This window comes from Pinus tabuliformis, chromosome 5_1 (assembly GCF_031772625.1).
Source record: "Pinus tabuliformis cultivar Carrire ecotype Pingquan chromosome 5_1, CPIR1, whole genome shotgun sequence".
NCBI lineage: Eukaryota > Viridiplantae > Streptophyta > Pinopsida > Pinales > Pinaceae > Pinus > Pinus tabuliformis.
Genome location: NC_142305.1, coordinates 836,380,021 through 836,405,740, shown reverse-complemented (window position 1 = coordinate 836,405,740; position 25,720 = coordinate 836,380,021). Strand labels below are relative to the sequence as shown.

General features: G+C 40.9%; 1 protein-coding gene across 1 annotated transcript in view; it reads right to left on the bottom strand.

Moving 5' to 3' along the window:
• The window catches only part of LOC149167484 (PH, RCC1 and FYVE domains-containing protein 1-like), a 141,660-nt gene that overhangs the window by 34,476 nt on the left and 81,464 nt on the right, over positions 1-25,720 (bottom strand). Inside the window, 3 exon segments of the mRNA XM_089433005.1 lie at positions 3,977-6,127; positions 6,330-6,527; positions 6,765-6,845. Coding sequence (XP_089289131.1) covers positions 3,977-6,127; positions 6,330-6,527; positions 6,765-6,845 — 2,430 coding nt within the window.

The following is a 25,720-nucleotide window of genomic DNA, read 5'->3' as shown; positions in this document are numbered from 1 at the left end:
AATAATACGTACAAGGGCTCCTACCCAAGAGTGAAGGCGCATCTATTGCATGGAGGAGGACAGGGGATTGTGGGTTGCACAAAAACATCAGATCCGTTGGTAAGGAGGGCATATCAAAGAGAGCAAGATGAGGCGGATGGTACTAAGAGAAGGCATGATGACCTTACTCAAGCTCCATCTAACATGGAGCCAAGGATTGTAGCTGAAGCAAGAAAGAGGAGAGCTGGTCACACTCAAGAACATGAACAACCAGCACCCAAACATACCAGAGGTTCAGGGGCATCCCAATCAGTTCAGGATAGCAGAATTGCTAGATTGGTGAATGTGCAAGCAAGAGAAGAAGCTGATTCCAGAGTGGCCAGGTGCATTTATGCATGTGGTATCCCATTCAATGTTGTTCGCTCTCCTTATTGGCAAGATATGATAAGGGCAGTTAACAAAGCTCCTCAAGGGTACAAGGGGCCCAACTATGAGAAAGTCAAAACCCAGCTTCTCAAAAATGAGAAGGAACTTGTGGAGGACATTTTAGCTCCAATTCGTTCTTCCTGGAGTAGCTCTGGGGTTACCATAGTCTCAGATGGTTGGACAGATATGAGGCGCAGACCATTGATAAATATCATTGCCACTTCCCCCAAAGGAGCAATGTTTATCAAGGCAGAAGACTGCTCAGGAGAGGTGAAAGATGCACAGTTCATTGCTGATGTTATTATAAAAGCTATTGAACAAATAGGGCCTAACAGGGTGGTGCAAGTTATCACGGATAATGCACCAGTTTGCAAAGCTGCAGGTTTAATTATTGAGGAGAGGTATGACCACATCTTTTGGACACCATGCATTGTCCATAATCTGAATCTGATCTTAGAGGAGATCGACAACAAAGTTTCCTGGATAAAGGAAGTCACAGGGGAAGCAAGGGAGATTATCAAATTCATCACCAACCACGACCAGTCTCAGGCCATATTTCGAGAGTACTCCAAATTGGAGTTGTTAAAAGTTGCTGAGACAAGATATGCCTCAAACTTCGTGATGTTGCGCCGCCTTGTTGAGGTTAAGCATGCATTAGTTTCTATGGTGGTGAGTCAACTTTGGATTGAGTGGAGACAAGCAGATTCAGAGCGGGGATCTATGGTGCGTAGATTGTGCCTTGATGAGGATTGGTGGAGCAAGGTAGATTTCTTGCTAAAGTTCACAACCCCTGCATTTGAGCTTCTCCGGAGTGCTGACACTGACCAACCTTTCTTGGGAGAGGTATATGATGGCATGGATTCCATGGTTGAGAAAACTATGGAAATCATTTCGCAGGAGTCTCCACAACTTCTGTTTGTTGATGATCATTTTGCTGGTTTGATCAAGAAAATCATTGTTGACAGGTGGAACAATTTCAATACACCATTGCACACTTTAGCACATGCTTTGAACCCCAAATTTTATGATGAGGAGCTTATTGCTAAAAGCAATGGGAAGAGGAAGGCACCCCATAAGGATAGAGAGGTGGCTACTGGGGTGAAAAAGGCACTTATGAGAATGTTTCCTTCTCATCTACATAGGGAGGTAAAGGAGGAATTTGCCAGTTTTGCTGCAGGAATAGATGATTATGCAGATATATCAGCTTTGGAGGAGAGAAGCACCATGAATCCAGTTAGGTGGTGGATTTGTCATGGAGCAAATGATGTACATTTGCAAAGCCTTGCCATTCGTATTCTTTCACAAGTGGCAAGCTCTTCATCAGCAGAAAGGAATTGGAGCACTTATGGTTTTATTCATTCTGTGAAGCGCAATAGGTTGGGCTCACAGAAAGCAGAGGATCTTGTTTATGTGCACTCCAACCTTCGCCTTGCATCTCGTAGGGGTCCAGAATACAACAGTGGTCCTTCTAAAGAATGGGATGTGGATGCAGAAAATCCTGATTTGGATCTCTCTCTTGCTGCCCTGAATATTGAGGACGATTCTGGAAGTGGAATTGGTGCATCATCTTCTTCAGCACCACCATCCACTGTTGAGCATTCTGCTGCTTCTATTTTTGATGAGGATTAGTCTTTTGTGACTTGTCTCTATAGTTCTTGCAGCCTTATAGTCTTTATTGTACTTGCAGCCTCATATACTAATATAAATAAAGGCTGATTTTGGATTTTCCAGTTCCTATATTTTTATTTTCATTATGTGATGACTCATGAGTAAATGTGATGTAAATTTAATCTTAACGTTAAAATGTTTAAGTAAATGTATCATTAATGCTTTATGATTGCACATATATATATTAATAATTTTTAAATATTTTTAATATATATATATATATATTATTATATTATTATATATATTCGCGTTTCCCCGTTTCCAAAATTTGGGGAGGTCGCGTTTCTTTTCGCTTCCCGTTTCCGAAACTCGTTTCCATTTCCCCGTTTCGTGCAACTTAGTGTACTGTTGTTTGAGGCGATATTAATGAACATAAAGCATTTAATTTAAGCAGACTACAGAGGTCACTTTGTAAGCTTTGATAAAAAGAATGAAAGCTGATTTGAAGGTGAAATCTCTATGTATGTGTTTTATTTTTTCCTTTTTCCAATTTTCAACTATTTGTATAATTGATGCAATGTTCAAAAATTTACTTTTCTGCGGTTAAATAAATTTTGATTTAGTTATTTAGCACGAGAACATTAGGATGGCAATCGCCTGGACTTGAAAAATTTATAGAATAGACTCCAAATATGAACAACCATATATGTTCCAATAACAAAAACCAAGTTGGCTTCGAATGACTTCCTCCTCACAATAAACCTCAACAAAAGATTATTCACCCATAGAGTATGGATCAGTTAAACTTCAATAAAGGGTTGAATTAAATCATTTTGTAGCAATCGTTGATGGAACTGTCTAAAAGGAGCCTGGAATAGCATTTAAACTGCAGTCCACGTGTTCAGTACATGTCTCTGAACACTGAAGGGAAAAGACGTGAGATATTTATGGCCTCAAGAAGTTGGGTCAGTTGTCAGGCAGATTTGACTCCACAGTTTTGACATTCTTAAGCAATGTCTCAATAAACTACAAGGTGGTTGTATCAAAGGAATTTGATAAGTAATCAATGAGCATGTTAATTGGGTATAGCCCCAGTGGTTAAGGAGGAAAAATGTTATTCTCCCCACCCATGTTCAAATTCTACTTCTAACATGTTTCACTCTTTGTGAGCCAATTGTTGCTGAGGCTGTCAGCCATGACGAATATCTTACCCTTGCTTATGGGCTGGAGGGTGCAGTGCATGGTTACATGTTAAAAAAAAAATTATAGTATTTAAATTTTAATCTACTCTGTGAGTCGTAATGATATGCACAGAGGCACTATAGTCTCAGCAATGTTCCAAGGAAATTCCACCTATCTTCTCTTGCTCCACTCATTGTTTCTAACAGTGATTATATTTAAAAATGTTTCCAACCAAACTCATTAACAATAAATAAATGTTTCTACAATAAATACATCAAACTTTCCACACAAGTAACAAACAAAAACCAACAATGAAATATCCAAAACTAAAGTACCTTCCAACGACAGACATTCAAAGGCACAGGTTACAGAACCAAATCACATTCCAATGATAGAGCAAGAGAAAACTGCACGTGGACCAACTGAATCACACTCAAAAATTGAAATGATAATAGAATTACAGTTCACTGATTCATAACAAGCAACAAAATGTTTCTTTAACCAGAGGGGGAATTCAAAGCCAATCCTTCAGAAACATGCTAAATATAATATTAAACAAAGTTTGGGTTATCCCTATTTTTTACATCTAAGATTTTCACATCTTCAAAGATAACAGAGTAGTACTGACAAAACACATGGCCCTTTTAAAACATTGATTTTATAGGAATGTGGATTAACCTTAAATATTTTTATGGTCTTGAAAAAAGGTGGAGCTGTAAGGAAAGATAATTCCCTTCAAGTGCACACATCTAGCAGAAGAAGAGACATTAAACATATATACCTGCACCTTCAGATTAACAACTTCTTGGCTTAATGTGTCATTTTCCTTCTTTGCATCATCAAATAAAAGCTTTGGAGAAGTTAGGCCTGAAAGTGTTGGAGTTGGGGTTGCAGAGCGAGGTGGACTGGGACGTCTTGAAATTGGTGATGATGCCCGAGAAACAATTCTTGACCCAGGAACAGATGCAGAAATAATTTTCTTCGAAGAACCAAAAACAGGATTGATAGGTCGTGTCATATTTGTGTTCCCCCACTGCGAATTGCCATTTGGAACTGGCGATACTCTGCTGCTATGAAATTCCAGCTTCCTATTTCTTCTAGAGGAAGATCTACTCTCAGTTTGTTTAGATGATTCCATAGTAGAGAACCTGGAAAACTGTAAATGTGTTTTGGCATCAAGCTTCTCCTGTTTATCCCCAAGATCATAGGAACGCTGATTGGCACTTCCTCTTCTGGCCCCCACAGTATGGTATGTTAAACCAGCTTCAATAGCCTTCTTCAACTTGATATAGCAATTATCACAAACACGATACGGCTTATTAGGATTTGGAGCCAAAGAAGCCTTCAGGGACTTCTTGGCACTGCATGCATGGCAGAAAACAAGCCCACAATTATAGCAATTATGACGTTTTCTTGTAAAACCAAATGGAAGCCGACAACCTGAACACATAGATTGGTCAACACCTGAAACCCACTTATGAAGACAGATAGCTGCTGTGAAACTAGAACCGCACACTACACTTTTGACTTGTTTGTCTTTTAATGCTTCAACCAAAGTTGGGGAATTTCTATCTTCAATATCACCATGACCTAACCGTCCATTTGCCCCCTTTCCCCATGTGTACACTTCTGTTTTTGATGTCAAAACTGCAACATGATAAGCACCGCAGGCTATATCCTCTACAAATACATTACGAAGCTTCCCTTCCACACGTACTGGAAGCTTTCCGTCAGTTTGAGGATTTCCCAACTGACCATTAACAGGGCTGCCCATTGTATATACATGCCCTGAGGTTGTGAGAGCCACTGTAAGGCTATGCCCACATGCAACTTGTCGGAAATTAGGTTCAACAAGTGCAGCCACGCAGGTTGGAACGAGTCTGGGATCCTTGTCTCCATGCCCAAGCCTACCTTTATCCCCATCACCCCAAGTAAATAGCTTCCCAGATGAGCAATTGCTAGAGCTTGAAGAACCCACCATAACTTCCACTACAGCAGCAGTATGCCACACCCCACAAGCTGCTCTTACAGTCCTCAACCCCTTCAAAGATTCGACTTCTCTAGGAGAAGCTGCACTTTTTCGATCCCCATGCCCCAACACACCAAATGTTCCATCACCAAATGTAAACAATTGACCTGCTGAGGTTACAACAGCGGTGTGCCAAGGACCACAAGAAATTGAAGAGACATGTATTCCCTCCAAAGGACCATTTACCTTTTTGGGGACCCAATGACTCACTTCATTCCCATGTCCTAGAAGCCCAAAATTGTGGGTTCCATCACCCCATGTGAAGAGATCTCCAGATAGAGTGACAGCACATGTATGATACTCCCCACAAGCTACAAGTTCAATGTTCGTATTGGCAAGAGCATCTACAAGTTTAGGCTGAGACACATCTGCATCCACTCCATGACCAAGGCGACCTCCTGATTCCTCTCCCCAGCAAAAGACCTCCCCTTGCTTTGTTACCAGAGAAGCATGCCGCCCACCACAAGCAATATTATGAACATCCAACACCACAGCTGATTCCAATGCTTTTGGTAAAAATGCGTCTATTTTGGGATCAGTAGAATTCCCAACTCTATAAACACCACCACCCAAAACCCCATCCCCGGTGCCTTCTCCCCAAATAAAGACATCACCCAAGGCATCCCCATCGTCTTGACCTGAACCTTGGCTTGATGAACTTACTGCACTCGACAGGCTAATTCTAAAAGCATCCATTGTTGCTACTCTTGTATGTCCATTTACACCATCTGAACCTGCTTCTGACGACACTGAATGAACAGAACCTCCAACAGATTCGGACTGAAAGAAACGAAATTGTGGTAATGGGACATGATATACTACCCCATCAGAAAAAGCCTTCTCTAATCCATGCCGAGGAGGACTCCCATAAGGACTCTGACTCCGCTGCATGTCTCCAGAATCCTGAACTAACAAGGGGAACAAATGTGACGCCAACAGACAATTGTTGACTAAAAATGTCAACAGCATAGACCACTCTAAAACATTTTATCTACTGATCCAAAAACTGCTTGAGAAAGAAAAATCCTGTTGATTCCTACTTGGGAATTAACAATCAGAGTTTGACAACAGACTGTTTTAAAGTACAAATCTAAGCATGGCATACCTTATGTATACTGTCTGCACTACCAAATGGGGAGCTGAGAGGGGAATTTCTTCTAGTGTAAGTAATAGGGCTGTTTGTTTCAGATGATGCTGCTCCATCACTTTTCGAGTCTGTTTTCCATTTGATATGATGACCGCGTGAGATCAGTGCTTTAAGCCCAACAAACCAAACTTCTGCTTCATCTTTATCCTTACAAATCTGTAATCAAGAAAATAACCCGCCCTTAGGTGCTGCAAAGTAAAAATTACCACTTAAATGCAGATGTAGAAAATCCAAATTGTGTACATGAATACAAAATTAGAAAAAAGTTTCCTATTGGTTGACGAATAAATACATAGAACATTCTAGAAATTATGCAATGTTCAAATTGGATTCCATGCTAATATTTTTTATTCCAAAAGTGACAGGAATGATTTCTGCCAAAAGATGGCATACCAAATCGAGTGATCTATCATTGTATATCAGTGAAAATGACTGATACTCCTTCTCAGGCCGTGGATACCTCTGGAAAATTGCCTGAAAACAACAGGAAAAAACATTTTTTTAAGCACGCCAACGATACCTTTCAGAAAATAAGCATCAGATTTATATTATTTTTCCTAGCAGATTTAAATATATTGTTACCATAATTATTCATATAATTGTTCTTTCGTATTACATTGTTGAGATGTTTGCTCTGAGTGACCACTTTAAACTCAGTGTAAATTGGAAGCAATAAAGAAAAAAATGCCTAAGAGAAAATTTGCACCTAGAAGACTTTGTAGCAAATTAGCAACAACATAATAAAGTGTACAGTGATGATGGGAGGGGAATGTTACAATGGTAATTGACAGTAAAAATGTGCATTCTGCCCAACCCGTAGCCTACATGGCTAAACACAAATGAAACATAGGTTTTCCTCTGGACACTGATATATAGAAGATGAACAAGATATGAGAACAAGAAACAAATTCCAAAACGACAGCATCCATAAAAGAGAAAACAGTGACAAGAGTGCAGAAACAGTGTCAAGTCATCACGAGCCCAACCAGTGGAGTGGATATGGAGTTGGACATTATGATTGGACAATGATCAGACCAATAGCACCCATATCTATGACAATTGGTTTCCAAACTCCAAGACAGGTAAGACCCTCCTTAAAGCCATTAAATCTTTCCAACATAGCTCGAATCTGCTCATTGCCCTGCCCCATGTTGCACCAAGTGAATATAATCCAAGGCCATATTTTTCCAATCTCGAACATAAAACTGAAGAGCCATCTTACACCATTCCAAGCTATTTTTGCTAGGCCCACCAATAAGAGACCACGCCCCTCCACAGTCACCTGCCCACTTTATCATATTAAGATCGCCTCACAAGACCAATTCAGCCTTGCAAGGAAGAGGTCATACAATCCAAAAGAGATATCCTATTCTGCATGACGTTAGGAGCATAAACTATGCAGAGGTTTCAAGGCCCTAGCTCACAGAGTACGGAATCTCATTCCTCACCTTCAAAGTGATGGGGGTGGATCATATGGTGGGACTCTGCAGTACATATAACAATCAAACTTATTCATGGTTGGGGCAGACTGGTTCTTTGTAACTGGAAGTACAAGCTTAATAAAGTTTGGTAGGAAGTTGAGAAGATCAAGATGCTTCTTCTAGAGGATCTTTTCAAAACTTCTCTTTAATAATAGATAGTAGTTGGAGCATTTTATCAAGGAAGGAGTACATGATATCTAGGATGATGACAAACCGTCTAAATTTCATTGTAAACAATGCATTGGACAAAAAAAAAATTAGGCCTCAAAAGACCTCATGGCAAGCTTGAGGAGGATCTGTGTGCCCTTTGATAGAAAATATTTTCAGCTTACATTTTTCAGAACATATTCGTCCATTTCTGTCTCTATCAAAAATGCTAGAAAACAATGTTTAAAAATGGTCCCCACCAAGGTTTTAGTTATGGAAAGGGATATGCTGAGTAAAGAAATATCCAAGGATGAGTTGTCCATAACTCTAAACAAAATGAAAGATGGTGAATCTCTAGGTCTTAATGGTCTTCTTTATGAGCTTTTCAAGACTGTGTGAGACATGGTGTGTGATGATTTTGTTCATGGCACAGGAAGCCTTTGCGCAAGACAGATTCTCTGAACTTACTTATCAGGGGTTGACCAATTGATTCCTAAAAATCCAGAAGGTGCATTATTGGTAGTTGGCAGCCCATCATATTATTAAATACAACCTATAAAAAAATTACGAAGACACTCGCATTGTACATCCAAAGAGTGGCTTCTCAAATTGTCAGGCTGAAACATAAAGATTTGTACAAGGAAGATTCATCTTAGATATACTATTTACTGTTTGGGAATCTATTGAATGGATGAAACAAACATACCAGGATTCACTTTTCCTTGAGATCGATTTTGATAAACCTGACAATCGGATCAAATGGAGATTCATTTTGCATATGCTACAGTAATTAGGCTTTGGGGTCTGAGCCTCTTTCACAAGAATGGTTAGATCCTTAATCTCAAAATTCTCAGCTCTAGCCTTAATCAGTGGTTCTTTCTCTGATCAAATTGTGCTTCATCATTCTATTAGACAGGGTTGTCCACTGCTCCATTATATGTATGTTTTGGGAGTTGATGTGCTTGAGTACCTTATTGAGGAGGCTAATGCCCAAAGACACATTCTGTAATGTCCCTTTTTAGATATGTGCCAAAAATTCACAAAATTCTCGCTCACACATTCAAACACTTTAAATGCAATCAAGAGAAACCTTTTTCCAAAGGGACATTTCATCAAACATGTGTGCAAATTATGTAGTAAACCCTCATACAATCAGTACCAAATGAGCAGCAAATAATAACTCAGCCAACTCTTTATTTCTATTGGTTACAGAATTACATGCCAATGCTTCAGATTTAGAACCTGTAAATGCTCCTGCAAAATGGCACGTTTGGTTGTATTAATCTCCAGCGTTGAGCACTAATGAGAAACCTGGATGGCTCCTCCTTTTCATTTGTTATGAAGCACAATCAAGACTTCTGAAGTGATCCATCCCCGTTGACTAACTAGGTTGTATCATCGCAACATGTTAAAATTGGCAACTAGAGAAAAAATTCCACTTTGGACAGCTCATTTGATAGGGATAATTATTGCATTGAATTCCTCTTTTCGAGAGGAACAAAATCGACCTAAAGATCACTAAATTTGGACAAGGAGAAATATGCTTTTGAGGTCAACCCCACACGTGTTAATTGTCAATGTCGGCCACACCATCATGTAGGCTCATGAAGCCCAAGCGACATGTCTTTTGACCGTCAACGACTTGTATAAATAAGGATGACATCAACCCTCATTTGGCATCTCATCATCACACAACATGTCTTCTCTCTCCTCCTATTGGTTCGTACAGCTCAGAATTGCAGTATCTCTCTCACATGTGCGAAGGGCAGAAGTGACTTTCTGATTGGGCCGAAATGCAGGACTGTTTCTGGGCGTTGACAAAGGACTATTTGACCTCCTTTGACTGCAATTTTTGTGGGAAATTTTCTGTTTGGACAGACCACAGTGACTGGCACAGAAACCGATAATTTCTGGGCACTTTGACCTGCATTGACTGCAGGCCTCTTTGACCGCAGCGTGGACATCAGGTTGACCAACTTAAATTGAATATTTGTTGACTGTTTTGGGTTGACTTTGACCAGCAAGAGAGGCTGAGTTCCTCTCTCCTTTGACCGAGCTGATAAGGACTGTTTTGACCTTGACCATTGACTGGTTAGGGCACATTGATGCTGTTTGACTGATGTTGACTGAGGACAAAATCACAGATTTGACTGGGCTGTTTAGGAGAGTGGTTTTGATCATCTATTGGCAAGTCAATTTTGACTTTATTGTACTCTCTTTCTTTGTTGAACATTTGATATAATAATAAGAAGAATTGATCAAAGGGTTGTCCCCATCTTGGGGTTTTTCCCTGGCATTCATTAAATACTAGCATTCTCTTGTCTTGACTTGTCTTTTACATTTATTGTTTATCTTCTATCTACAGTTATTGTCAATGTGATTAATGGTTTATGTGATTGCTATTGGAAACTAACTGGAAACTATCATTGGGCAAATAAAAGGACATTGAAGTAATTGTTGCAACCATAGAACATACCATTGTTATATAAAATTAACATGGTATCAGAGTCTGGGTGAGGACAAAACCCAAGCAAGAGAGAAAAGCAATCACTAAAAGATCTGTTGGTCAAAGATTATTGGTCTCAATGGCTTCTACATCTTACTTCAAGACTAAGGACAAGCTCAATGATAAATCTTACTATCAAGCAAGGAAGATGACTTTGGACCTGACTTTGGAGGAGCATGAAGTATTGGACTATGTGCAGGGAAAAGTGGTGGAGCCTCCTTCCAATGCACCAGTTGTTGCTAAGACAAATTATAGAAAAGGTGAGGTTAAAGCAAAGAAAATTTTGATTGACTCCATTCAACAGCATTTGGTTGCCTATATTTCTGATTTGGGAACTTCTAAGAAAATATATGATAAGTTGGTTGGAATGTTCAAAGTTAACAATGCAAATCAAATCCTCTTTCTCAAAAACAAGTTAAATGATATCAAGATGAATAAAGGGGAGTCTATCCAATCCTACATGAGAATAAGTCAAATAAAAAATGACCTACTATCCATTGGAGAAGTTGTTGATGATAGGGAGCTCACTCTCATTGCACTTGGAGGTCTTTCAACACCTTGGGATGTATTTGTCACCACCATTTTCAACAATGACAGAATACATGATTTCAATGAGTTATTGGCTAGATGAACTCAATAGGAAACAAGGAAGATGGAGAAAGATAAGTCCTCCAATGGAAATGAGCCCACTGCCTTCTCCGCTCATGCAAAAAGAATAATGTTGGTCTAAGGAGACAGGGTCAAGGGCCACTATGCTAGAGAGTGTCCTTACAAGAAGAATCCTCCAAGGATGACTACAACAACAACAACAATTTCAAAGGCAATGAAAATCAAAGGAACAACAAAGGAAAGAGGAATGCTCCAGCTACTCGAAATGGAAATGGTTGACCTCCCAAAAGAACATGAAATGCCAAGTATGATAAAAGTAACGTTGTAGAAAAACAAGATGATTTTTATCTTATTTCCGCTCTATCTATTGCCTCCCCTCCAGATACTTTGGATCATTGCTTGATTGATAGTGGAGCCTCAAAGAACTTCAATAAGGAGACCCTCTCAAATTTGGTTGAAAAAGAAACTAATTTAAAGACCATACTTGGAGATAATGCCACCTACCCCGTGAAAAGGATAGGTATTGTCACTCTTCACTTAAATCAAGGTCAAAGCATACATCTACAAGAAGTATTGTATGTGCCTGATGGAAGAAGAACTTGATGTTTATTTTTGTGATGGAAGATAAAGGCTTCAAGGTAGCATTCATTGAAGGAAATGTATTTATTTGGCATAGAAACCCTAAAGATACATTTACTCTTTGATTTAGGGTTGATGGTCTCTATCAAGTTGGTGGAAATCCTTTGGAAGCTTTAGCAAGTGATACTTCTCTTCAATGTGAATAATGGCACCGAATATTTTCCCACTTACATTACAAAGCCTTACCTAGGGTAAGGAAGATGGTCATAAGTATGCCTGAGTTTAACATGAATCATGGAGTTTGTCAGGGTTGTGGAGCTGGGAAACATACAAAGGGACCATTCCCTTCTAATGAAAGCAAGACTACCGATATTCTTCAACTAGTCCATTCTGACCTGTCTGGTATCTTGCCCGTAACTTCATTAGGAGGCTACTCATATTATGCAATATTTGTGGATAACTTCTCACACAAAGCATGGATCTATTTCTTGAAGAGGAAGTATGAAATGTTCAAATGGTTTCGTTCTTTCAAAGTATTGGTGGAGAATCAAACAGGGAAGAAGATCAAGACGTTGAGGACCGACAATGGAACCAAATATGAATCAAATGAATTCAATGACTTTTGCAAAGAGGTTGGCATTAAGAGGGAGACAATTATTCCATACACTCTTGTGTAGAATGGCATTGTTGAAAGGAATAATTGAACAAATATGGAAGCCACCTGTGCCATGATCTATGATTAAGGTCTACCAAAGTTCTTATGGGGAGAAGCTACCAACATTGTCGTATATGTTCCAAATTGGAGCCCGTATCAAGCTTTGGATTTTAAAACACCCGAGGAAGTCTTCACTAGTAAGAAATATGATGTTTCTCATTTTAGAATATTTGGTTGTCTGATATATTTTCATGTGCCTAGAGATAAAAGGAATAAATTGGAAGCTTTCGAAAAGAAAGGTATATTCGTCGATTACAGTGAAAATTCAAAGGCATATAGAATCTATGTACCTAGTCAAAGAGATGTGGAAGTAAGTCGAGATGTTACCTTTGATGAACACACTGCCCTTGGGAAAGCCAGAGATCTCCCCATCTCAAGGAAGGACAATGATGATGCTACTGAAAAACAAGATGAACCTCCAACGGATGAGCCTATGCCCGATATTAATGGTCCAACGGATCCTAGTGATCCACCTCCTAGTGATCCCTCTACCTCAAGGAAAAGACCTCTATGGCTCAAGGACACTCTCGAAGAGGCTAAAAGACATACTGCTCCAAGAGGGACATTTCGCAAAAATAAGAAGTCGAACAAGTATCAAGGGTACTTGGCTGCCACAAGTACTATTATTCAAGCTGACCCATGCATGTTCAAGGAAGTCGTCAAACACCAAGTATGGAATGATGTGATGAATGAGGAATATAAATAGATCATGAAGCATGATGTCTAAGACGTGGTGTCTAGACCTAAGGACAAGTCCATGGTCACCTCAAAATGGCTTTACAAAATTAAACATGGAGTTGATGGAAGTGCTGAAAAATACAAGGCCAAGTTCGTTGTTCGTGGCTTCTCTCAAAAGGAAGGAGTATACAACGATGAAATATTTGCATCAGTTGCTTGATACACCACTATCCGATCTGTCATTGCTCTCATTGCCAACCAAGGTTGGAGCCTACATGAGATGGAGGTCAAAACTGCTTTCTTACATGGCTCGCTTAAGGAGGAAGCCTACTTGAAACAACCACATGGGTTTGAAGTACAATATAGAAGGACACATATTTGTCAGCTAAAGAAAGCCCTATATGGGTTGAAGCAAGCCCCTAGGGCTTGGTACAAAAGGATTGACAGTTATCTTATGAAGTTGGAATTTACGAGGAGCAAACCTATACTTCAAGGTTGAAAAGGACATACCTCTTATTTTGGTCCTTTATGTTGATGATCTCTTGTTAATCGGTGCAGACCCTCTCATTTATCAATGCAAAAGAGAGTTAACTTCCGAGTTCAAGATGAAGGACCTAGGAATGATGCATTACTTCCCAGGCCTGCAAATCTGGCAAAATCCAGGGGAGATTTTTCTTTCTCAAGGAAAATACATTGTGAAGCTGCTAGAGAGATGTGGGGTGGTGGAATGCAAGTCTGAGTCTAGTTTGATGGAACTCAACTTCAAGAAGCTATGTGGAAGTATTGTTGGGCCCGAATTGACAAACACTACTAAATAAAGACAACTTGTGGTGGCCATGATGTTCTTGGTAAACTCCCGACTAGACATATGCTTCATTGTAAATACTTTGAGTCAATTTTCTATTTTATGGGTGTCTATTTAAAATTATTTGTCTTGAATTTATTGCATTTTTTTGTTATCACTACTAGTTTTCCATTAGGAATATTACATTGGTATCAGAACATGATCTTGGCCAACTGTGGGGAGGGGCTAGCAAGATCATGGAGGAGTTGATGAGGCAGAGCCAACAACTAGTGAGGCATAAGCAACAGATTCTAGAGGGGATGCAATGAATGATACATAACCAACACAAAAGCGAAGCACATACACGCACATTCCAGCAATACAACACCCACACATATGGCCATTCTGACCGTCCTACCATGCCTCATTCCTTGGATGAACAAGAGAATGAGAAGTATATTTCAGGGGTCGGATCATCATGTAGAGGTGGGCAGTTAGAGGATGAGACCAGGAGGCATTTATGTTGGTGGAGACCGGGATTTAGATGTTAGAAGCTCAAGGAGGAGGTTGAGATGGAGGACACGCAAGATGGTGAAGGGCACACTGATATGCCCAATGTGGCACAAGAGTCACCATTGTTGGAGACCTCTTCGATAGCACCAGTTGACACCTTGACGGAGAGAGTGGAGCATACAACCATAGAGCCATCTGATGATGTGTTGTCTGTCGTTAATGAAGTGCCATCTGTTGTTGAGGTATCCATTGATGAGGTGTCCAAGACCATGTCCGAATTTTCGAGTGATTTCAGCCCACGACAGATTAGGGAGGTGTCGAGAGACACGTCCATTAGTGAGGTGTTGGGGCACAAAGGCACCCAGGGTCGTGACAAAGTTCTTGGATGACAGCTACCAACATCAGCGTGGAAAGCACCTTGAGGATCATGATGAGGATGTTATGCTTGAGGAAATACCTGTGGTGAGGCAGCTTAGGACTCATGTTAAGCCCATGGTGGAGGAGTATGGGCAGTCATATTATGAGCCTACCATCGACGGGGAGCAGATAGATACACAGGCAGCTAGCAGAGTTGCAGTACTTCTAGTCAATGACTCTCTTCAAGCTTACATAGAGGGGGCCTGTAGTATTCTTAGGTTACCTCTGCACGTTGGAGGGAGAGTGGCTGAGTTACCTAGACAGATCGTATATGTTGACCAAAACAGTGAGACAAGGCAACTGGAGTTGCACAGGGCACGACGCTCACAGGGTGGAGTTGTTACATATATTTGTGCTCTTGCATTTGATCCCTCTCATGGGGTTGGATGGCGAGAGGTATGGAGCTGGAACCCAATGGGGCAATTTAGGTGTCGGGTTGTATCCATGGCCATAGTTCGACAAGGATCGTGTGTTACTAAAGGGGCTCGAGGGCCAAACTATTTTTGGGATCCAGGTGGATTCCTCATCACATCATGGAGTTAGTCAGCAATGGTAGTAGTTGTGCACTGGATCTGGGGATTGAGGGAACACACACCCACAGTTTTCTATCAGAGTTTCAAGAAGCACTAGTGGCTAATTGGATCGACTGAGAGTAAGTGGACTCCGTGAGTTATTCTAGCATGTGGATCAAGCAGTCGTAGGATGATCAACATACTCTTGCAGGGGTTGATCGAAGGAGGTGGCATTGGCAGGCCACTAGACAGAACATTGTACAGGGATGAGGCTTTCCTATGGATATGTGGGGTCCAGGGGACACCAGGCAACAACACCTTAGTGACACCGCCACCGGCACATAGAGAGGTTTGCTTGTTAGATATCTCTAAGAGGATCAAGAGGGGAGGTCCACCCATTTAAGGTCATGGAGTTGTGGTAGTAGAGATGGCAACCCTGACAAGAAGCAGGTTGTTGCACACTGACTCAGCCTCTAGTTGTGGCATTTTGTGGTGTATAGAGATATGCAGCGATGAGCGCCTCCTGAGTATATCCATAGGGACTTGCATACAGTCACAGAGGAGTTGTTTGTTGTCCCTTGATGCCCTCATCACGAGCAGTAAGGAGCACGAGCCTCCCCTGAGGCGGATGGATGTGACCTAAAGTACCATGGACATGAGAGAAGGTTTCCCGTTGGGGAAAACAGTGTTGATTTTGGGTAGCATCGGATGTGCTCTAGCTCCGAAATTTTGTGGAGGGGTAGAACACATGAGATCTCCAAGACCCAGAAATCGTTTGGTGAAATTCCACTCGGATTGTATTTTATTAAAATAATTAATATTTTTAATGGGGTTCCTAAGTCTAAACTTAGGAAAATAAAAAGATTAATGGGTATTAATGAAAATATGGGTGAGAAACTTCTAAGAGACAAGGATCAAGTCTAATTTAATCTTAGTCGTTGATTAGAGACTTAATCTCGATCGTTGATTCATTAATAGCAAAAGTATAAATGGAGGTTCGGGGTCAGTTGGAGAGAACGCACAGAGAGATTGAGGAAATCGATTTTCTGAGGTGAGGAGTTCTCAGGAGGAAAATCAATTGGGGAGATCTTGTAGCTGAGGAGCAGGGATAGTTCGAGAATACTGACAAAGAGACGGAGAAAAGCTTGTGGAGGCATCACAATAGCCAAGAGGACTGACGTTGGGCCAATCTGGGCCCACGTAGCCTTGACACAGAGCTAGAAGGTCCATCGAAGAGGAGAAAGTCGCCTTCCACGCAAAGAGTTGGAATTGTTAGGGAACTGTCAGAACAGTCGGGAAAGCTGGCGCAGTGGGCAGAATAGCTGATGTAGAGCCTGTGGGGCTGACACAGGGCCTATGCAGGGCCAGCGCAGAAGTAGCCGGGTCTAGCTAGTTTTGCTGTCAAATCAGCCAGAATCTGTCGAGTGAAGTGACATAAAACTCACTCAGGTTTTTCGCCATTGTATTTCTCTGTCACTGGTTTGTCGAGAGAGCAACCAACATTTGTATTCAGAACTACTGCTTAATAATAGAAAATCGTCAGAGCTGTTGCATCGGTTTTCCTGCATTGGGTTTTTCCGGGGACGTTTAGTCCAAAAATAAGTGTCCTTTGTGTGATTGTCTCATTTATTTTTCAGTACTTGATCTATATATTGGTGTAGGCTGCAATGTATTTGCATTAATATTTTCTAAATGATTCTAAAAATAACTTGTTAAATGAAGAACACAAGTAGGCAATGCAAATCAATTTGCTGCAGTAGGATTTATGACTTGTTAGATTCAGAAATTTTCACAAACAGACTATGCGCGTGTTGACACGTGGAGGCGTAGGGATGACATGGTATGTTGCAGAGGTAGCATATGCCTTGCCTCCAAGTCCCCTCTTGAGGGTATGATTATGGGTGATCTGCATGACACACCTTCGGCAAGGCATTTTGAAGCATTGCAGGTCATGCAGCACAAGGGATGATAGACTTGTTCTACAAGAGGGCACATAGGCTTCTACCAATTTTTGGGAACACCATCCGGAGACGGGATGGTAGAGTTCGTCATGTGATCAGGCAGGAGCAGGACCATGGGGTATACACTAGATTGTCCCTTGATATATGGAACCTATACCAGTAGGGATCAGAGGTGAGGCATGGATGGATCACAGCAGTTGTCAAAATTATGTCACCGCAAACTTGGGAGCCAAGGTTTCAGTTGACGAGTGGATCATTCCACCTCGAGATGAACAGGTCTCTGACAAAGAGAGGTCTAGCTCATTCTTGGGTCAACACATGGGAGATCACTGAGGTTTTCTCCACATGGTGAGGCAGGTATTCCTTATTGTTGCTTAGGATCGAGGCTAGCCATGGGGTGGGACACACTGACATTATTGAGTTGTCCCCACATGTTGGGCATAGTTTTGGTCATTACATATATGGTGGTCGAGAGATACAAGAGCAGAGGACTCAGTATGAGCATGTTGGACCGTCATTTATCACTAGAGATTCGCAGCGTCAGCATGGCAGTTTCCTTTTGTGATCAGCACGGGATCTCGGCCTCTCAAGGCTTGGCAGTTCAGCCACATTCAGGGATGTGCTAGTTTCTATAGGGGAAGATCGTACAGATTTTCCATTGGGTTTCAGTTGCACAGAGAGTAGTTCGCACCTTAGAGATTTGTTGATGACTTGGGCACTACGCTAGTATGGTAGGATGATTGGCACGAGTGGTCCTTGGCGGTCATTGGCACTACTCAGTGGCAAGCAACAGGAATTGGGAGCGATGGGCCTCCAATCTGGCTATGGGATCCAAGGATCCATTGGGTTAGAGGACTACCTTGTTTTGGGAGGATCATGGGGATGACAAAGACAGGATTGCATCCTCCTTCGGATGACAGGTCGGAGACCATCAAGATGATCACTACAGGTCGAGGAAGGCCCTTCTCACTATTGTTTCGACAGGAGACTGGGCGTGGATCGGTAGATGGTAACCTTGGCAGGATAGACCTGCGTGCAGTGATGTTGCCCTTTATTTGATTTGTAGCGGAGGTTTACCGGAGTGGATGACTCTACAAGAGCACGAGAGGGTCGTAGTTATGACTAGACCGGGGCAACATCCACTCTATGGACTCACTTTGAGATTAGTTTAGGACCCGAGAGCTACAAGTTTGAGTAGTGGGGTTACAGATTGGGGAGAGAGCGTTCTCACAGAGGGAAGTCACCCAGATTTGCCATTGGGACTCCATTCGATAGCAGGGACTTCACTTCCCGGAGAACAGTTGAGACAGGATAGTGCCTCACTTAGGTGGCTATATGACTAGCAGGAGGTGATTGTGGTTGGCACGCCAAGACGAAGGATCTATTTTATGGGACTTGGGTTGTATCTTCAGGAGTTCCCTCTTGAGGTACCCAGGATCGATTTTCCAGTGGGACAACTTTTCGTGGAGTTGACAGGGGTTTGGCAGCATCGAGGTGCTCTACTTACCGATAGGAGGTGGGAGGACTCTCACACCCCTACACCTTGGGTCTGCGCATGGAGCGAGGGGTGCTTCACATTGAGTAGGATGACTTGGGTCCCTAGTGTTTGGTGACTGCTTTATGACAGGTTAGCGCGTGGATCGAGAGTGGCTCAGTGGCACAATTGGGACCCCAGTATTGCTTGCAGTGGTAGTTGGGTCAACAGGGAGGAGAGCTTGATGAGAAATTACTTGAGGACAAGCAATTTTTGGCGGCGAGGACTGTAATATCCCTTCCAATAAAAATCTGCTAAGTGCCTTTCTCAATTTTTACAAATTTTGGGTACAAACTTAAGATAAGTGGGTGAAAATTAATTAATTTAATTTTGTGTGGTAAGGGAGGCCCCAAACATTAGACAAGGGGAGATTAATCACATAGTGGCATGTGGGGACCACCCCATGAAGAAATATGCACTCCTTGAGGAAATCGAATTGGAGGGAAGAGGGGATGGCTTAGGAGGGAGTTTGATTTACTTGTTGAAGGGGCCCACATGAAGTGAGAAAGCAACAACTATAAATATGAGGAAGATAGCAGCATTTGGGGCTTTTGATCATTTGACTATCTGATTGTTGCTCAAGCTGCTTAGCTGAGTTACAAAGTGTTATTGAGCACCAGAGTTTCCCAAGGAGGAAACTCACCCTTTCTTCGGTGGACTTCGAGTGCCACCCTAGGAAGTCATTTTCATTATCTTGTGGAGGCTGGGAGAGGAGTAGCAACAGGTGCCACGAATTCCCTTGATCAGCTTGGACGCAGAACCAGGAGCCACGTAGTCCCTTGGAGAGTGGGTGTCGGGAATTAGAGGCCTTACACATTGTTGGGCATTCCTTGTCTAATTTACAGGTGGATAGAAGGGAAATTTCAGGAGGAAAGGAAGTCTACATCAGTAGATCGAATTTCTCTTGCAGGGCCTGCATTGTATGGTCACAGGACTACACAGTCTTGGGTGGAGTTGTAAGTGGGTTGTCTTGAGCGGAGGATTTTGGAGTTGGGGTTGATTGGGGTATAATATGAGACTTAAGGAGAATTTCAGCATTTTGGGGGAGTTGCACACACTATATTTCCTCACAGGTTATCATTTCTATCAGTGGAGGAGTGTGGGGGAAAATAGGGGTCATTTTGGAGCATCAAAACTAGGGCAAACCCTTTCTCGGGTTTTCTAGGTTTTTGATAAGGATTCCAAAATTAATGTCTGAATTTTTTGAGGAGTCTGGAGGTGTCAAATCAGGGTCTCAACACAAACAGTAGTGCAAAATCCCAGAAACCACAAGGCCAGAGAATAATTCTAGTGGGCAAACTCCAACAACAGGTGGGCATTGATAAAGCATCCACCTAAGGCTTGTAGCTTGCCTTGTGCAAGCCCAGGTGCACATTTCCTATTTTATATTATAATCCAGCAAGATCTTATAATAAAATTTGCCCATTTTGGCGTGTTTGGTGCAATTTTATGTTTTATGGGTGTCTGCTTAAAAATATTTGTCTTGAATTTATTGCATGTTTTTTGTTATCACTGCTAATTTTCCATTAGGAATATTACATGATATATCCTAGGAAGAGAGGTATCGCCATGGTGTGATGGCACACTTACATTCTTCAAAAATTAAAAGGCAGACATTGCTTTGTTTATGTTTTTACTTGGGAAGATTCTTGCAGAAAAATAGATTGTTCGATGCACTGATGGTTTGGCACTCTCCTAGTTTATGCATTGTCCCAGGAAACACACAATTGTAAGCTTTATGGGCATTTGGATATATGTGGCATTATTTCAACACCCCATCTCTTCAAAACTTGTGGTTCTTTCATCTTTAGAAGTATATGGGGAACATGGAAATATGTAGCTAAATGGTTGTCTTGGGAATTTTCAAGTAGCTTAAGAGGATGGGACCTTCTGCCCCATTTGGGGTTTGAAGATACACCAGCAATGCATTGTTGAGTCCCTTGCTTTCCGTTTTATCATAAGAGGTTAAGCAAGAAGGAAATATATCTGCAAAAGACTTGTGAGATCCAAAAAATAGAATGTGGCTTCAATGGATAACATTGGCCCACATCAAATCCTTGCAGCCTTTTAAAAGGTCTACCATTAGAGTGCTACAAAGCCTCCTTCCAACTACAGACATATTCAGAATGAGTAGTAATTTTCAAGGATCAATTTGGAGAGATTCGCGGTGGGCTTATGATAAGCTTATCCATGAATACAATAAGAGGAAGTTAGATCAACTTATATATAGGAAGTCACCCTTGACTCCAATTTAGAATGCAAGGTGGTCTTCCCCAAATGTATTTTTGTCGGATCACTAGGTTGTGCAAGGTATGATATTATATGATATCTTACAAACTCAAGAGTATTTGCATGGTCAGTTAATTATCAAGGGTTTCCAACTTAGGCCTGATTAGAAATGAGCAGTCTCACCAATGACAAGTGCCTTTCTTGATCCAAAGCTAAAACTCTAAAACACATTCTTTGGGATTGCCCACTTGCTCATGAATGATGGAGGCAGGCTCAGAAGAGACTTTACACATCACAAGGTATCATTAATTAGAGAGCATCTCTTTTGAAATAATGAAATTCACTCATTCTGATGCATTTATGAATCATGATAGCTTGTGGCATCCCAATTGCTACAATGTTTTCTCTGTGGAAACTACATTGTAGGTTTATATTTGAGAATTTTAGCAATACTATGTTTGCATTCCAAAAGTTATGGATGGGCAAGGCATGTTGATTTGTAAACTACCATGGATATTCCACTAGAATAGTTCATTACAATGGATCTTTTAATGTTCTACAATATGTTTACTATGCAAAATTCTACTAAAGTTTGCAAACTTAATATTACCAACTTTAACATAGAAATTATTAAAATAACTTGAAAAACTAAAATGAAAGAGATGAGCAATGACACACCATCCACATAATGAAAACAAGATGTATCCTAGGAAAACTCAATACAAGAAAAACCTTGCTAAAAGGAGAGGCCCATGCTTTGCTCTTTGCCTTTCAATTATGAAGTGCAAGTAGAAAGAACGGGGCACTCACTATGGAGACATCATGGACATTGTGACCAATATCATTGCTACAAGATCTCTTCCTCATCTGATCTCCCTCAATATCCCACTTGTAATGCTTTGTTCTCCTATGGAACAATACTCAATACAATAAGAATAGAATCCCTACCTTTCCTAGTGGCCCAATATGTTAAAATTGGCAACTAGGGCCAAACTCCATGTGGGTCATCTCATTTATGGCAACTGATATTTTTATTGGATCCCTCTCATTGAGAGGTGTAGGATCGATCTAAAGATCATCCGATTCCGATAAGTATTCATGGAGTTATGAATTTATTTGTGTTATAAGAAAAATTGTCAAGTCGGCCAACAACTAATTAGGCTCAGAAGCCTAATAGTCATGTCTATTCATCATCTACGTTTTTAGTATAAAAAGGAGAGGACTTGAAGTCATTTGGACACACACTCTTCATGTGATCTCCTCCTCTCCATGACTTTGGGTTTTTGGTGAAGGAGAGAGACACTAAGAGAACACTGGCCTAAAGATGATGCCCTAGCTGCAGCTGTAGTGTTGCCCTAGCCGCAGCCAAAGATGATGCCCTAACCGCCGCCGTAATGATGCCCTAGCTGTAGCCACAGATGATGCCCTAGCTGCAGTGATGCCCTAGCCGTAGTGATTTTACAAAAAATAATGGAGTCGCAGTCAAGGTCAAAAATCCGCATTAGGGTATTGACTGCACCGTGGTTTTAGGTGCAGTCATGGCCTCATGTAAGGACGCAGCAATCGTTTGGGTTTTTGGACACTCTTGGCATCCTGTGTTGTTCTCTGATCTGGCAGCGTGGGATCTGGCAACGTAGATCAGGCAAGCCGTGTGTGATCTGGCAGAGTGGATCTGGCAGTGTAGATCAGGCAAGCTGTGTGTGATCTGGCAGCGTGCAATCTGGGCACTCAATTGAAGTGATTATTCTTGGCATGAGGACGCAGTCACCATGAATAGAATACCCTCGGCCTTCACACATCTATGATATACCTGTAGCAGCCTCAACAGAATTTGATGACGCATTGATCTCACACGAATACATCTCGGATGGACAAAGAGGACTGTGTATCTATTGCAGCCTCGGCATGTTATAAACAGTGATCAGGATTGCAAGAAGTAACAAGGGTTACATCTCGGCTCTGTATTCAGATCTGTCTAGACATATCACCACGATGAAATATGTGATACTCGGCATCCTTGTGATTGAAGGAAATATCTTCGGATGAATAAATCAAGGAATGCTAATGATGATCTCGGAATATCTATAAGCAGCATCTCGTCATACCTGTAAGTGTTCTCATCAACCGATGGAGCTGAAGGGTCTTAAGTCCTGTAACAAGGATCTCGGCATACACTTATATTTGTTTCTATTAACTCGTATACCTCAAGGGCAATTAAAGTATTGATGTATGACATAAACCTAATTACTATCATTGCAATAAAGCATCAGCATATTAATATGTTGTCACAATGACAAGGATCACAAGTAGTAATGTTTATGATGGTTACAGTCTCAACATAATGAGAATGATAAGGATGAAAAGTCTCAGATCATGATGATGAATGAGACAGCATGATGATAAATTAAGGAGATGGGAGCAGCTCAGTGACTAGGTGCAGCACAGTGATGGGTGCAACATGAGTACAAGCTGCAACACTATGTTAAGTGAAGACGTCACCTTGGAGAATCAGTTGAAGCAGAATGTCTTCAACTGATTTCATGTATCATCATGATAGGAGATGATCTATGCTCATATCTGGATAAGTCAAAGTGTTGACTTTTGTTGTAAATGTACTATCTCTCTCTCTCTCTACTGAACTTTGAAGAACATAAAAGAAGATTTGATCAAGGGTTCCCCAAGTTGAGGTTTGTCCCTGGTTGGCGCCACATCTTGTGTCCTCTTGTCTTGGCTTGTCTTCTACGATTTATATTTATGTTCTATCTGCAGTGGAAAAGATATTGGAAAATTGAAATAAATTGCTCTAGCATAGAACATACCTAAAATTAACACGGTATTTAACATAGCCTAGTAGCCATGTAGGGCTAGGATTAGCCCTTTTTGCATGCCTCAACCTCCAATTATTATTACAATTAGGCCTACTAGAGTATTCTTAAAAATCTGCACATGACTTCTTCAAATACACAAGTAATGGAAGGCATCACTTTTGGATAGAAAGTCTAATTGAGGTGATTTTCATGATGTTAGAAAGCTCTTGGAAGTGTAGAACAACATCGAGGTTGGGAGATATGCTCACAAAGTTTTGACCCCAAAAATGGCCATTCAAGGCCTCAAATTGATTCTCAAAGTTTTTGGACCCCAAATCTTCAAAGGGCGACACATCTTTGAAATGGACCCAACAATTAAACAACTCCCATTTTTCCACCTAAAAAGTACCAAAATAGATGATGACAAATTATATAATAATCCATTTTGAATCATACCTCCCCATTTAGGGAGAATTTTGGTCACCAAAACCTTTTACTAAAGGAGGTGAGGAGCTTTGTCCTCTACTTTCTTGTTGGAGTACCATTTACCCTTTCCTAGAAATTGTCCTTTCAGACCAACCTACTAAACTTTAGACTACCCCCAATGGGTTGTTTTCTATAAAATCGTATCTTCTACTAACTCTACCTGAGCTAAGTCCTTTATAGTAGGTAAAACTTGTTCATCATTTTCTATAGTAGGTAAAACTTGTTCATCATTTTCTTGATCCAACATGGAAGGTTCATAGAGTTTCAGATTATGCAGGCATTATTACCCACCTTCTCCAACACTTCAAAAGTACCATACCATAGAACCTTGATTTTTTACCAAGGCCCTATAGCGTTTCTTTTTTCAGATACAACCAAAATCTATCTCCAACACTAAATGTTTTCTCAATCTTGTAGTGTGTTAATTTTCTAGTGCAATCAAGACTAGTACAATTTTTCAAATTGATAACTACTTCCAATGATACAATTAGTCTTCTTATAGCATTCAAATCATTAAGCAGTTATACATGAAAAATTTCAACCGTTCACTTTCTTCAATAGAGCACTAGAGATCATAGTAAACAGTAAAACAAGAGACGAGAAAAGAGACACAAATAATTAGGCTAGCAACCAAGGCAAAACCCATGAGGGGAAAACCCAACAATCTTTCCTTATGAGAGAGAATTCAGTTCATCAAAATGTTCCAAACAAGATTCCAACTTTATGACCTCAATATTCCAAGTCAAACCAATCAAAGGAGAGACAATACAATCAACGTTGGTCAAAGTCAACTTTGTAATAGAATGGTCGAATCTCAACCTGAGGCACTGAACAAAAGGGTTAAAATTCAGTCAAAGTATCAGTCGACAAACCATTGTAATTCTCAGTGAAATCTCAGGGTTAACCTACATTCAACGAGTGCAGAACAGAGATACACATGTGGTCAAACCAATCAACCAATCACAGATGAACTCGGTCTCCAAGAGTAGTCAATGATTCTATCAAACAGAAGCAAATGATCCCAAGTCAACACTAGTCAAACATAAGATGAGAAGGTTTGTCAATGTAGAACTGTACTTCCTCTTTTCTCCTTTGCACATGTAGACGAATCACCTTATTTCAATTTGAATTGATGCGTGTGATGTAATGTCAAATGTGAGGTCAACGAACTTGTATTTATACATGATATAGCAGGAGAGTTTTTTTACCTTAGGGTCAAACCCATCCATTTGTGTGGGGCTGACTTGTGCACTTTAGGCTGACTTGATCAACATTTAAAAATTCACAATTTCCTCTTTTATTTGCCAATGAAAATACCAACCATCGCTACTCATTTTCAACGCTCCCTCTTAGCTAGGGAGGTACTTTTCATTTTCTCTCTCAAGGTCCAC